The sequence below is a fragment of the Lontra canadensis genome, unplaced genomic scaffold (genome assembly GCF_010015895.1).
Source record: "Lontra canadensis isolate GAN:19392208 unplaced genomic scaffold, GSC_riverotter_1.0 scaffold7, whole genome shotgun sequence".
Taxonomy (NCBI): Eukaryota; Metazoa; Chordata; class Mammalia; order Carnivora; family Mustelidae; genus Lontra; species Lontra canadensis.
This window is the reverse complement of record NW_022631001.1, coordinates 24,523,409-24,536,978: the sequence shown is the minus strand read 5'-3', so window position 1 is coordinate 24,536,978 and position 13,570 is coordinate 24,523,409. Positions and strand designations below refer to the sequence as shown.

General features: G+C 40.5%; 1 protein-coding gene and 1 non-coding gene across 11 annotated transcripts in view; both read right to left on the bottom strand.

Moving 5' to 3' along the window:
• The window catches only part of C2CD3 (C2 domain containing 3 centriole elongation regulator), a 143,190-nt gene that overhangs the window by 37,730 nt on the left and 91,890 nt on the right, over positions 1 to 13,570 (bottom strand). For all 10 annotated transcript variants that reach the window (XM_032853111.1, XM_032853105.1, XM_032853109.1 and 7 more), the window contains 2 exons: positions 6,287 to 6,425; positions 3,699 to 3,763 (listed from right to left, as the gene is read on the bottom strand). In XM_032853111.1, coding sequence (XP_032709002.1) covers positions 3,699 to 3,763; positions 6,287 to 6,425 — 204 coding nt within the window. The remainder of the gene's footprint in view (positions 1 to 3,698; positions 3,764 to 6,286; positions 6,426 to 13,570) is intronic.
• LOC116865449 lies at positions 2,374 to 2,510 on the bottom strand. The gene has a single exon (XR_004382185.1). It is a non-coding gene; the product is annotated as a U4 spliceosomal RNA (small nuclear RNA).

The following is a 13,570-nucleotide window of genomic DNA, read 5'->3' as shown; positions in this document are numbered from 1 at the left end:
GCACTTTCCCATTCACATTTGTCTGTATTTTTCAATTTTCTGTAATGTACATATGTATTATATTTAATTAAGAACAAAAGTTATACAAATCACAAAAGAAAGACAAAGAAACCCCTGGAAAACCAGTACATGGTGCAAAATAAGAGCTTGGACTCAGGTTTATAACAGGGCTGCCCTTAGTGAGTAAGAAGACCCCTTGTTGATTGGATAAGCAACCATGTAATGGCCTTTGTTCTCAGACTCATTGCTTCTTGTTCCTCACTTCTGACATGGAAGTAGCTAGAGAAGAAGAGGCTCCTCTCCTTCCACAAGTTCTTTTTTGTATGGGCTATATTCCCTATAATGAATATCAAAGGCTGACTACCAAACGTGGACACCATTCTCAGTTTTCAATTTGCTAAGTAAGTCAAGGAATGCAAATTTCTAAGAGGAGTGGTCATTAGTTTTCCCAGTTTTTTGTACATTCCGCTGGTGACACTGAACTCATTACACACTAACATTTGTTTGGACTGTTTTCTCTTCTTTAGCCTCGGACCTACCTAACAGCTAAGACCAAATATCATTCGCTTTATGTTTCCTACACTCTTCATTCTGGCATAAATCTTCCCCCATCACAAGGAAGTTGATAAACAACCACTGAGAACACAAATGAACTGCCAATGTAGAGTGGGACAAGGAAGCAGTGAACAACAGCTAATCTGAGTGTGGCTTTGATTTGAAAACACATTACTTTAACACCCCAAACCTCAAGTCTCATATACACAATGAGAAGGACTGAACCACACTTAAGATCCTCTTCAACTTGGACAGTCTTTAAGAGTCTATGAACGTTTGACATTGTGTTCCTCAGAGTAGAGTCAAGTAATTCTTACCCAATGGGAGTGAAGAATGATGGCTAGAACCATTAATTTGTATTCCAAAGATTTTTTTTTTATAGCTTTGCAAAGAAAAATAATCTTGTTTTATTTGGTTACCCAGGCATAACCTATTCTTGGTAGATTATAACTTTAGGTAACAGGTTGAGGGTTTTTCCTAACACTACATCTTAAACATACCTGAGGAGAAATCAGGCTAAGTTGATCACTGAGAAAAACAATAGCTTTGAAGAGCTCAGTTTAATATCATATTTAGTGGGACAACCTATCATTCTTTCTTTGCAGTTCTATGTTCTCATGATCTCAAACTTACTTCATACTTTCTTTACTCCAGACTCTTGTATTTGCTGTTGCCTCTGACTATACTCTGTCATGCCCCTTCATTTCTCAGCTGAAGTATGCTCCAGGAAGCCTTCTCTGACATCGTCAATCTGATTTACATATTCCCTGCCTGTATTTGCCTAATCATACTATCTTCTAATTGTTTATCTCCACCCCCCTCCCCAACCACATCTGCCACTGGGGGACACAAGCTCCGTGAGGGTAAAGACCATGTATGCCTTATTTTACCTTTGAATCCCTAGCACTTAAGCATAGTGCCTATCACAGAGTAGGAACTCAAATATTTATTGAATATATTTATTGTTTGTATAGCTAATGCTGCGTGGAAAGGCTGGAGTTAAGGGAAGAGAGGCATTTACCTCCACTAAGAGACAGAGTTAGGTAAGTATGGTCAGTTGGGTCTAGGCATTTTCCTCATCTCCATTTACAACAGGGTTTTACAGGATTCTCTAGTGGTCTTGGAAGATAGGGAATTTTGTTCTTCTCTATACCAAATAGCCCTAACACGGTACCTGACACATAGTAGGCATAATAAAAATAGCTCCATTTATTAAGCACCAATTATGTGCCAAACATAATCTCTAATCTTTATAAAAATCCTGTAGGACAGGTACTATTGTCCTAATTTCATTATTAAGAAAACAATGGCTCAAAGAGGTAAAGTGCTTTGGCTTAGGTCATATAAATTGTGAATGGCAAAACCAAAATTTGAATCCAGGTCTGTATTAAGACCGAAATTATTCTTTTTTTTTGCCTTGTTATAGTAAGAGCTGAACTGAGGCAAACCCTAGTCTGCCTGACAATCTGTGGGGAGTACTTTAGAGAAAAGAGAAGAATACAATGCCAGGCAGGAGGGTGAAGCCTAGTTAAATACAGCAGGAATACCTTATGTTGATTCAGAGAAAATGGATTTATGATCAGTTCTGCCACATTTATGACATTATGTGGGGGTGGGGGACATGATAAGTGAATCCAAGGCAGGAGCATGGGACAAATCATTGAAACTGGATTCACAGCATGATTTCCAAACAGAAGCACTAGAGGAGAGACAGGTAAGTCTATTTCCTTTACACACTGACTACTCTCTGGTCTTTATTAGGTTCTGGGGTTAGCTGTGAAACTTACCACTGGCAAATAAAAACTGTAAATCTGTAGACTCAAAACAACTGAGGGTTTAGAAACTAGGCCCTAGCAAGAATGTTAAAGAAGCTAGGTTTATAGGAGGGATTTAATTAGCAATAATAGCGCCTCGGATAAACCTCATTGGCTACGATACTGCCACTGCGCAAAGCTTATAGGAGGGATTTAATTAAGACAAAATTTTCTAATTACAGAAGCTGTGAGATAGCTGGATGTCCTCATTCACTCACTTTCCCCATCCAATGTTACTAGCATGGTGAAGTACAAATGGTGAAGGCTGTATAGCCAGTCAGAACTGGGTTCAAATCCTGGCTCCACTGATTAATAAGTATACGACCTTCTAATTTCTTTGGGCCTGAGCTGTTACATTTGTAACAAACAATGAATGAATTAGGGGCACCTGGGTGGCTCAGTGGGTTAAAGCCTCTGCCTTCGGCTCAGGTCATGATCTCAGGGTCCTGGGATCGAGCCCCATATTGGGTTCTCTGCTCAGCGGGGAGCCTGCTCCCCCCCCCCCACCCGCTGCCTACTTGTGCTCTCTCTCTGTCAAATAAATAAATAAAATCTTAAAAAAAAGAATTAAAAAAATGAATGAATTACGTTTTTACACTGTAGGATTAGAAATGTTTGTAAAGCTCTCAGCACACTGTCATTCACTAATAAGAACAATAAAAACAGATGGTTTTATCAAGTATCAGACACTCATTTAATTCTCCCACTGACGTAGGTACTATTATTCTTATTTTATAAATAAAGAAACTGAAGCAAAGAGAAATTAAGTCATTCACCCAAGGTCATACTACCTTGTAAGGGGTAAGAACTGGTATCTGAATCCCAGAGCGTAGCTTTAGAGTCTGTGCTCTTGATGTTGATGGATTACGCCTGTTAATAATGGTAGCTGAATAAAACTAGGTTCAAGGATCATGATGTCAACACCTCTTAGAGGCTCTTGAAACAAGACTCTAGTTTTGTGTATAGCTTAAAAATGCTGGGGTCTTAGTTAATAAGCCAACAGAAGGTACAATATCATACAGGGGGTTGAACTCCCTTGTGTATGGCAGGCTGTACACTGTGACTGATGAGATACAATTGGAAAGGTGAAATGTACTTGGACTTCTGCACTGAGCTGAAAGTCAAACAAAATGACATGACTTCTAAGGATTTAAATTTCCTGGGAGACTAATGTGGCCTTCTGTGAGATTCCCTCTAACACATATATGCGTCCCTGCATCACAAGTGCCATGGTTATGGTTTCACTTGGTTAAAAAAGGAAAGGATTGGAAACTGTCAACAGGATGTGAGCTTATTTTCAGTAAGATATTCACAGAATAGAGTTCATACCTCCTTTATGCCAAACTTTGAAGACCAGAGTTTGTTGAGGGTCCAAAAGAAGCTCTTTTGATAGCCTATTAAGAAAAACATCCACCAAAAATTAATGGTGTAGGAAGCATCTGCCATATGAAACTTAGATTTGAAGAGCATCTTGTAGTTTGCAAAGCACTTTCCTAACATTTTCATTTCAACTTCATGGTCATCTCTGAGGATATAGTTTTACTTTCACAGGTAAAATGAGGGATGGAAGCTCAGAGAGAAGTAACTTGCCAAGACTTGAAATCAGGCTCCCCTGATGCAGTACTTTCCCACCTGATGGTATCTGCCACATTCAAACTCTCTCAGGATGAGAGGGAGTGTGGAGAGCGAGCTCCTCAAGATGTAAGGAACAGTTTTACTGGAGCAGAGCAGGGATTCTTTTTATTTAATGTGGAAAACAGAATGGTAAGAAGGGTGAAGAGGGGAAAAACAACATCCACTGAGTGCCTACTATGGGCCAGGCACAGTGCCTAGTATCTCATATATGTATAATCTGCACAGAAGCCTAGACATTGGCATTATTATCCCTGCTTTACAGATGATAGAAGTGGGCTCAGAGAGGTGAAGTGACTTGCTCAAGGTCACATGAGAATCAGTAAGTGGCAGGGCTGGGACTTAAAGCTTAGTTTGCTTAATTCTAAAAGCCACATTCCACAGAGGTAAGGCACCAAAATAAGAAAGTATCCATTTTCATATCAGAAAAGAAGTGTTCAATAAACACCTCTAACACATTTTATTTAAGAAATGACTTATACCATTTTAAATTACAAAGATTTGGAAAGTTCCACACCAGGTGCCATTGCTTTAGGAGGAAATCCAGGGAAAACTAAGAGATTTAATTTCCTTCCCTAGATACCCCTGGGGAACTGAAGAGAACCCACTTCAAGACAACAGGAGGCACTGTGATAAAATGAAGTAAGTACTGTGTCAAAAATCTGAATTCTACTTGGTGTTCAGAATACCCACCTCTGCATTCCAGCTCTGCTATGGTTACATGAGTGACCCTGGAGACTCAAACATTTTGAGCCCTGGCTTTCTTACCTGTTAAACGGGTTATTTTCTACCTATAAGGTTGCTAGGAGCATTAAATGAAATAATTTTGTGGTAAAGCAATTGTAAACAGAACCTTTACTCATTTTCCTTCTCTTCTTCCCTCTGCTACCAACAGACTATGTAACCTCCCTGGTCTACAGTCTTAAATTTGAAGTGAGGGGATAAAATTAGGAGACCGTCAATGTCCCTTTGTCAAGTTCAAAATGTTACGCTCTGAATGAATAAATCACCTTCAATTAGAAGCTTAGCCCTCTAGCCTCCTCCCTTTTAAGGCAGATTTGATATTTTAGATCAAGTACCTGGCCATAATGGTGAGAATTTCTATGATTTCCAGTAGTTCACCATAGATAGTACTGAGTTGCCACTGTAGTTCTAGCTCCTGACTCGGGTTGGCCTCTCAAATTTCAAAACACTGGACGTGTGAACAACTGCTGGGCTCAATTAGGTATGGAAACACTGTGAGAAAGCAGCAGATCAGACACCATGTGGTATGGCTAGTGTTGGTGGACAAGTGAGAAACCTTATAAAAGGTGATGCAGGATAAAGATAATGGTAAGTTGTTATACTAGAACTCACACTTTCAATGACGATGAAACAGATGTAATGAAAAAAAGGGAGGACAAGCACTGGGCCTGAATGTCGGCCCCTGACCTCTGAACTGCACTGCAGCATGACCGACAGGGCTCCACCTCCAATTCTTTGAGTCTTCCAAAGGAGATCTAACATTTGTGGAGCACCTGCTCTGTACCATGAGGTCATTTTTCTAAATATCACCTAATTTGGACCTCACAATGACCCTGTAATAATTAACCCCACTTTGCAGATGAGGAATCTGAGGCTCAGAGATACAACTTAATTTGTTCACACAGCTAGTAAATGAGATGGGGCTGGAGGCCAGGTCTCTCTAAGTGCAAAGCCCAGGCTCTTTCCAATGCAGCAGAAATCTTTTTCAAGGATGTACAATCCACAGCCTTTCCTGAAATTAATTTGCTATATCTTCTTCCCCCAAATAAATTGTGTACATTCTTCAGTACTCAGCTGAATTATCTTATTTAAAATAAAAAGCTTTCCCTGAGCTTCTAGGTTAATCTAAATTATCTTTCTGAGGCACTAGAATCATTTTTTTTGCTACTTTTACAGCACTTGTCACATTCTAATGTATATTTTCCCAGGCAGACCATGAGTAGTGCAATTGCAGGGACTATCTTAATCATCTTTAATTCCCAGTCTCTAGAACAGAGTGGGGCATCTAAGCGGTTTTCACTGAATAATTTTTGAGTTGTACTGAGCTCAAAAAGAGTTAAAAAAAAAATACCGCAGTAAGATCTTTAAACCACTACTAACTGTGAATTCATAAGCACCAGGATTAAATAACTGCTTGATAAGAAAAGCATTTTCCAGGTCTGCTTAATATTGTTGCCTCTGTTATATCCCTTGATCTGAGTTTGTCTCCTGGAACAAAAAGGAGATTCTGGAAGGCTGATAGGATATCATAAAATACAAACCTTGACTGCTGTTGAAAATTCCAGATGGGGGAATCTGTGTTTTCAACCACGTGGGTGTAGATAGGAGATGGATCATCAGCCGTTGCAAAGGATACACAACAACTGGGTATCAATACTTTCCGTTCTGTCAAGGGACTCCCTGAAATAGAACACAGTGGAATGACTGACTTTAGAGTGTCAGAAAGAACGTGCTAGAAGCCTTCCATTATACAGGTATAAGCAGGACCATTTCTAGCCTTCTCCTACCTTTAGGTCTTTGCTTGAGCTATTATTCTCTGTATCTGAAGTGTTTCTAGTATCCTTTCTGCTACTAAAACTGTCCTTTCAAGGCTCAGTTCATAAATATTCCCCAGTAAGGGATCACTCCTCTCATCTCTGTATACCTTGAGGGATGATGGAAAATACTGAATTGAGAAGCAAAAGTAGAACTGCAAAACGCCCTAGACTCAGGAGTCACACAATCAATGATCAGCTCTGCAGTACATGTTTTGAGGGACTTCAGGCAAGGCCGCTCTAGGCCACAGTCAGGCAACCAGGCAATAGAGAGGCAAAGTGGCTTGCTCACTGCACATCTGGCTAACTAGCGTCTGTAAGACCCAGCCAGGTTTCCTGAGTTTCCAGGGTTTTTCCATTGCAATAGGTCTAATTAACTACTGGGTTAAGAGCTCCCTCTCTGGCCTGGAATGAATCCATGGTAACTTTTCCCTCAAGTGATGCCCAAATTTGCATACTGACAAAAACTTAGTCCAGTTCCATTAAAGGAACATTAACTGACACTTTTCTCTGTGTCACACACACATGCCCAGAGGAGTCAGGTTTGATTCCTGATTGGAGACAGACACACACAATTAAAATAAGAGAAAGCACAGGGAGCTTTGGGAACCCAAACCGTGCCTGAGTAGGTAAAAAAGAACCTCTAAAGACTGATGATACCATAGATAATTTTGGTTTTTACTAAGTATAACTTAGATTAACTTAGATTAACCTAAATAATTTTACCTCTTTGTTCCTCAGTGCCTTATTCGTAAGGCAGGGCTGGAGACACTTGTCATGTCTAGTGTAAGAATACAACTCTAACAAGTACTCAAGGTGACTCATAAAGAAAGGGTCTTCAGAGGTTTCTCTAACAAAAATATTCAAGAAGCTCTTATTTTCAGAACCAGGACCACAATGGGGATCACAGAAAGTTCAAAACTCCTTCAGATTTAAGCTCTGCTGAGGGCAAAACTCATAATTCAGGACTGTTTGGAGATCTTCTGCATGCAACCTTGTATGCAAAATGATTTTCAAAAGAGCTTGGCAAATTATGGCTGACTCAGAGAGTGTGGCATGAGTTGCCCTCAGCTACATGTTCTCAGATGATAAGAGTTGAAGAGAATCTGAGAGATGAACTTGTGTGAGCATCACTTTTATAGCTGCGGAGAAGGGAAATGGGTTTGCTCAGTCACAAAGCAAGTTCATGGCTTAGCTAAGGTCAGAACCCAGTCTACTGACTCCCATTCCAGAACTACCTCTATCATATCATCATTTGGAAGGCACATTTCAGAGAGATGATGTGCAGGTCTGTATTCTCAGGACCAAACACAGGGCCTGAAAGACACATAAACTTTGTGGGAGGAAAGACTATATGGATCTATCACTGAGGGTGGGAATCAGGGAGACAACAGAGACCTGTGAAAGTCAGATATCCACCCTGATGAGTGTTCAGCCCTGGATAACAGAAAGAGGCCAAAGAACAAGTGATTTATAGATTTGTGATTTATAATTCATATTAGAAATTTTAGAGGTATTAAGTATCATATTCACAAACAAGAGGACATTATTTCCTGCATCAGGAAGATGAGGGTGCTGTGGCAGAGAAATAAACAACACAGTTCCAAGAATACACAGCTAGTGGAGAGACACATTTCTAGCCATTTTCAGTGCAGACTAATATGTGATATGAAGGAGGAAAACTGTGTGGGAGTAGGGGTGGTGGTATGGGGGAGACTGGGGAACCTAGAGTGAGGTTTTGTGCTAAGAGAGGTAGTCAGTAGGCTTCAAAGTGATGGTGTCACCTTAGTCCACTCTCAAAAGATGAATAAGTTTGTTGAAAAGGAGAGAAAAAGGCATTCTAGGAAGAGAAAGGAGCAGATCAAAGGTTTGGTAGTAAGAGAGAGAAAAGGGCTTTGGCAAAACGCAAACTGTGGAATTAAGATATGGTGAAAGATGAGGCTGAAAAGACTGATGAGGTCACATGGGAGGAACTCTGTGTGCTGTCACTGAGAGTGAGGGGGAAACAAAGCCAATAACAGTAAAGTATTTTCAGTTGAGAGAGATCATATTTGTGGACCAGAATATAACCTCAGGAGCAGAATGAAAAAGATATTGGAAGAGAATACTGGAAGCAGCAACCATTGAGGGCTATCCCATTTGTGCAAGTTTCTGAGGCTTGAGCAGGCAAGGTAGCACTAAGAATGGAGAAAAGGTGACAGAAATTTTGTGCAAGAGGCCGTGGTCCTATACCATATATCTGGACACAGTAGAACTTGGTAAGTATTTGTTGAATAATCTATTAATCCCTGTAACTTATCCCCTGTTAAGTTCTCCATAAGCAACTCTCCTACAGGATAGATAAAGTAGGAAACAAGAGGAGGTATTAAGGAGAAGGCAGCATTGGACTGGGCCTCAGGGTCATCCACTTCCTCATTTAACAAATATTTCCGGCTTATTATGTGTCAGATACAGTTCTAGGTGTTAAGAATTTAGTGTTAATAAACAAAATAATAATCCCTGTTTCTGTAGGACTCCTATTCTTCTAGGAAGGACAGAAAATAAACAAAACACATTGTTAAAGGCTACAGACAAAAAGAAAGCAGGAAAGAGGGACAGAAAATGTTGGGGAGGAGCTAGAAATTTTAGATGGGTAGTCAGGGAAGGCCTTGTGAGACAAAATCATTTCACTAAAGACATGCAAGATGTTAGGAATATTCCAAGCAGAGGAATATCAGATCCAAAGGTCCTAAGACAGGAGTCTGTTTGTATTTCAGAAAAAGCAAAGAGGAGCCAGCATGTTTGGTACAGGGTAAATTGGGGGAAGGGCAGGATGCCAGTTGGAGCTTGGTAGCTGGGGAAAAGGAGAAAGGAATCCAGGCTAAGAAAGGTTTGTGAGCAAAGGCCCAGGGAATGGCTTGTCGTTTGTGGTGGTAGGAAAGCAAAGGAAGCCACGCACTACTGGAGGAAATCACCATTTTGCCATTCTTAGCCACTCTAATATCATGTCAGTTAGTCTCAGCTGAGCCCTTGGTTAAGCTCAGCAATCTTCTTACCATGATTCTCACAGCTCCCTTGCAATGACCAGCCAAAGAGGATCAATTGCTATCATGATCCCTGATGCCCTCCCTGAGCAAGCCCAGAACATACACTTTCCCACTTTAATACCTTTGTTTAAGTTGAAATATCCACCTGGAGTTTCATCCCCACCTTCCTGAAATCCTATTCGTTCTAAAAGCTTCTCCTGATTTCTCAGACATCTCTCATCTCTCTGTTCTAAACTCTCTAAACACTACATATTGTAGTGCCCTTTGGGCCTTCAGAACACTTTGCTTTATGTATCCTTTACCATGTGGCTACTAACCTTCTCAATGGGGTAATCAGCTCTTGGAGGACAGTAGCCATGTGTCATTTGCTCCATCCTCTCTGTATTTGGCATCGGCCCTGCAGGGGCCCTGCAAGCCCAGGGCTAGGTGTGCAATATATACCCACCCTGGACTAGAGTGACTGGTAAACACAGTGTAGACAGGATTAACTGGTAAACACAGCCATATTTCATACCTGAAAGGCAGAATGGTATACAGGAAAAGAGCACTGGCTTCAGATCCAGACATAGCTGGAATCAAATCCTGGTTTTCCAGAGCTTATTAACTGTGAAACTCATGTCACTTTACCTTTTTGAGCTTTATAAAATGGGCAGGTACTATAATCTAGTCATACCATCATTGCACTTGTGGTAAGGATGAAATGAGATTTAATGCATAAAAATGAGAATAAAACTTGGTACAAGGAGATGCTCAATAAATTACTGTCAAATTACTTTGCCAAGTCATATTTTAAAAATGTACTTAATGTTCTTCCCATAAGAAGCCTGAAGGGAGCTCTGAAAATGGTTTGCTATATACTTGGCCCAGAAAAGCCTACAAAATCACATGAATCGGGAGGTTCAAATCTTCGTGCTGACTTTAAAAACACAGGTGAAACTGCCCACGCCATCAAGGGTATGCATATCTGAAAAGCCGCCAAGTATGTGAAGGATGTCACTGTGCAGAAGCAACACGTGCCATCCTTCACTCCAATGGTGGAGTTGGTAGGTGTGCCCAGGCCAAACAGTGGGGTTGGACACAAGGTCAGTGGCCCAAGAAGAATGCTGAAGTTTTACTGCATAGGCTTCAAAATGCAGAGTATTGCTGAACTTAAGGATTTAGATGTAGGGCACCTGGGTGGCTCAGTTGATTACGTGGCTGCCTTCAGCTCAGATCATAATCCCTGGGTCCTGGGATCGAGTCCCCCATCCAGTCCCCCACTGCCAGCAGAGAGTCTGCTTCTCCTTCTCCCTCTGCCCTTCCCTCTACCCCTACTTGTGCTCTCTCCCTCTCTGCCTCAAATAAATAATAAAATCTGACCAAAAAAAAAAAAAAAAAAAAGAAAGAAAGAAAAGAGTTCAGATGTAGACTCTCTGGTCATGGAGCACATTCAGTGAACAAAGGCCCCAAGATGCAGCAGAGAACTGACAGGGCTCGTGGTTGGATGAACCCACACATGACTCTCCCTGACACACGGAGAAGATCTTTACTGAAAAGAGCAGACTGATTCTAAACTAGAAGAGGAAGTTGCACAGAAGAAACAATATCCAGAAGAAACTGAAGAAAAACTTATGACCTGGGAGTAAATTCTGCATAAAGTAAATGCAAATAAAAGTAAAAACAGAAAAAAAAAAAAAAAGTAACTTGCTGTCTAATGGAAAAGTTACAAGTATATTTGCATTGCTTTGTATTTGTACTTTTGCAATACGGGGATACCCCCTAAAATGGAATGTAAACCCTATCTTTGCTATTTTAAATTCTATTTTATGCAATAACAATGAAACAGAACAATCCTTGCAAAAAATAAAACTTTTTCGTGCTTTCCTTAAATTCATTCATCTATTGATTTTTCTCTTTTAAAAAATTCAGTTTTGGGCACCTGGGTGGCTCAGTGGATTGAAGCCTCTGTCTTCGGCTCAGGTCATGATCCCAGGGTCCTGGGATCGGGCCCCGCATCTGGCTCTCTGCTCAGCAGGGAGCCTGATTCCCTTCCTCTCTACCTACTTGTGATCTCTGTCAAATAAATAAATAAAATCTTTTAAAAAAATTCAGTTTTTATACATTATAGTTGTCAAAAATAGCCTGCTTTGGTGGGTCAATAAAAAAAAATTATTTCCCAGTTTTGTGACTCATATGGGATCTCATTATCTGTAATAAAGTACAGCAAGGGCTGTACTTGGGGAAGACTTTGTCCTGAGATAAAACATTTCAAGGTTTCAAAGATAATGAGAAGGATAAGAGAACCTCAGGGGTCATTATAGCAGCTTATACTCATGGGAATAATGCCTGTTGGTGGTGTGTACAGAGAGAAATGAAATGAAAGGTAAGCAACAGTTACCATGGAGTGAATTTTGTTTCTGTTCCAACATAGCACAGATTGAGAGAGGCCAACACAGAGATGATAGGAGCTAAGTACAAGGCCAAACGAAAAGATGTATATTGAAACCTGAGCTCACAGGGCTTTGGTTATCTGGCTCACACATCCATCATACATCTCAGAATTGTTAATTCCAACCATTTATAGATGAGAAATTCAAGACAGAGGGAGACAATAACTTGCCAAAGTCACACACATACAACTTACTGATTGGGAATACATATTTGAGGGTGTTTCTACTGGAATGTAAGCTCCACACGGGCACGATTTTTAGCTATTTTGTTCACTACTTTATGTCCAGCACTATACACTATGGTAAAGAGGGCAAAAAGTGCTGGGAGAGCAAACAGGAGAGGGGCCTTTATGTTAGGGAAACTGATAAACATCGAGTCTTAATAGAGGAGTTGGAATTAGCCAGGGAAAAGAGAAGGGTGATGGCAAAGAGAAAGTTTTAGGAGCGATTACAAGGCTGAATAAAGAGTAAGGTAAGGGTTCCTTGTGCCATGGACACATGGATACATGGCTGTCTGGTGAGGTCGCTGGGCCTCTTCTTCTTAACAGTGTGTGTATGATCAGTATGTGTGAGTTTTTTCCCTTTTCTTTTTTTTTAGAGAGGGAGAGAAGGAGGGAGAGGGGCAGAGGTAGAGGAATCTTCAGCAGGCTCCACACTGTGTGGAGCTTGACGTGGGTTTCGATCTCATGACCCTGCGATCATGAACTGAGCTGAAATCAAGAGTTGGATGCTTAACAGACTGAGCCACCCAGGCACCCCAACGTCTGTGTGTTTTAAAGATTTTATTTATTTATTTTGGGGGGGGGAGAGTGAGAGAGAGAGCATGAGTTGCGGGGAGAGGCAGATGGAGAGGGAGAAGCAGGCTCCCCACTGAGCAGAAGAAAGCCCGATGTGGGCCTGGATTCAAAGACCCCAGGATTATGACCTAAGCCAAAGGCAGACATTTAACTGACTGAGCCATCCAGGTGCCGCTCTGTGTGTTTTTTAAAATGCATAATGTAAGATACACAGGATTACGTAAAAATCAAATTATATTAGCATATTATCAAAATGCTAAAAAAGCAGTGACCTACTAGTATATATGCTTTATTAATATGTAACAAGATCTAACTGTACATTTTACAACTACTATAATTTTGAAGTAATGATAGGTATAAAAAGATATCTGTAAGAACTACAATGTGACGGGAAAATACCTGTGATTTCTATTGCTGACAACATCACAGACAGGTACTGTTAATATTACTAGGTTCTAGTGTTTATGATCACAACTGTAGGAAATGTTTAATTTTAGTTAGAGGTTAATAAAATCCAGATGTGATTATTTTCCTATCCAAGTTCACCATCTTGGCTTTTTATTCTTAGGTCCTTTGGGGTTTAGGGATGCAGTGTTAAGAACTCTTGGTCCCAGGTACATAATGAAGATGGTCCGAGTTGGTAGCAATGGAAAGGAGAAAAAGAGTCCTGAGAGAAATTTAAGAGATACAACAATTTAATGAAATTGATATGATGGTGGATGAGGAAAAGAGAAGTACCTAAGCTTGATATGATGGGGG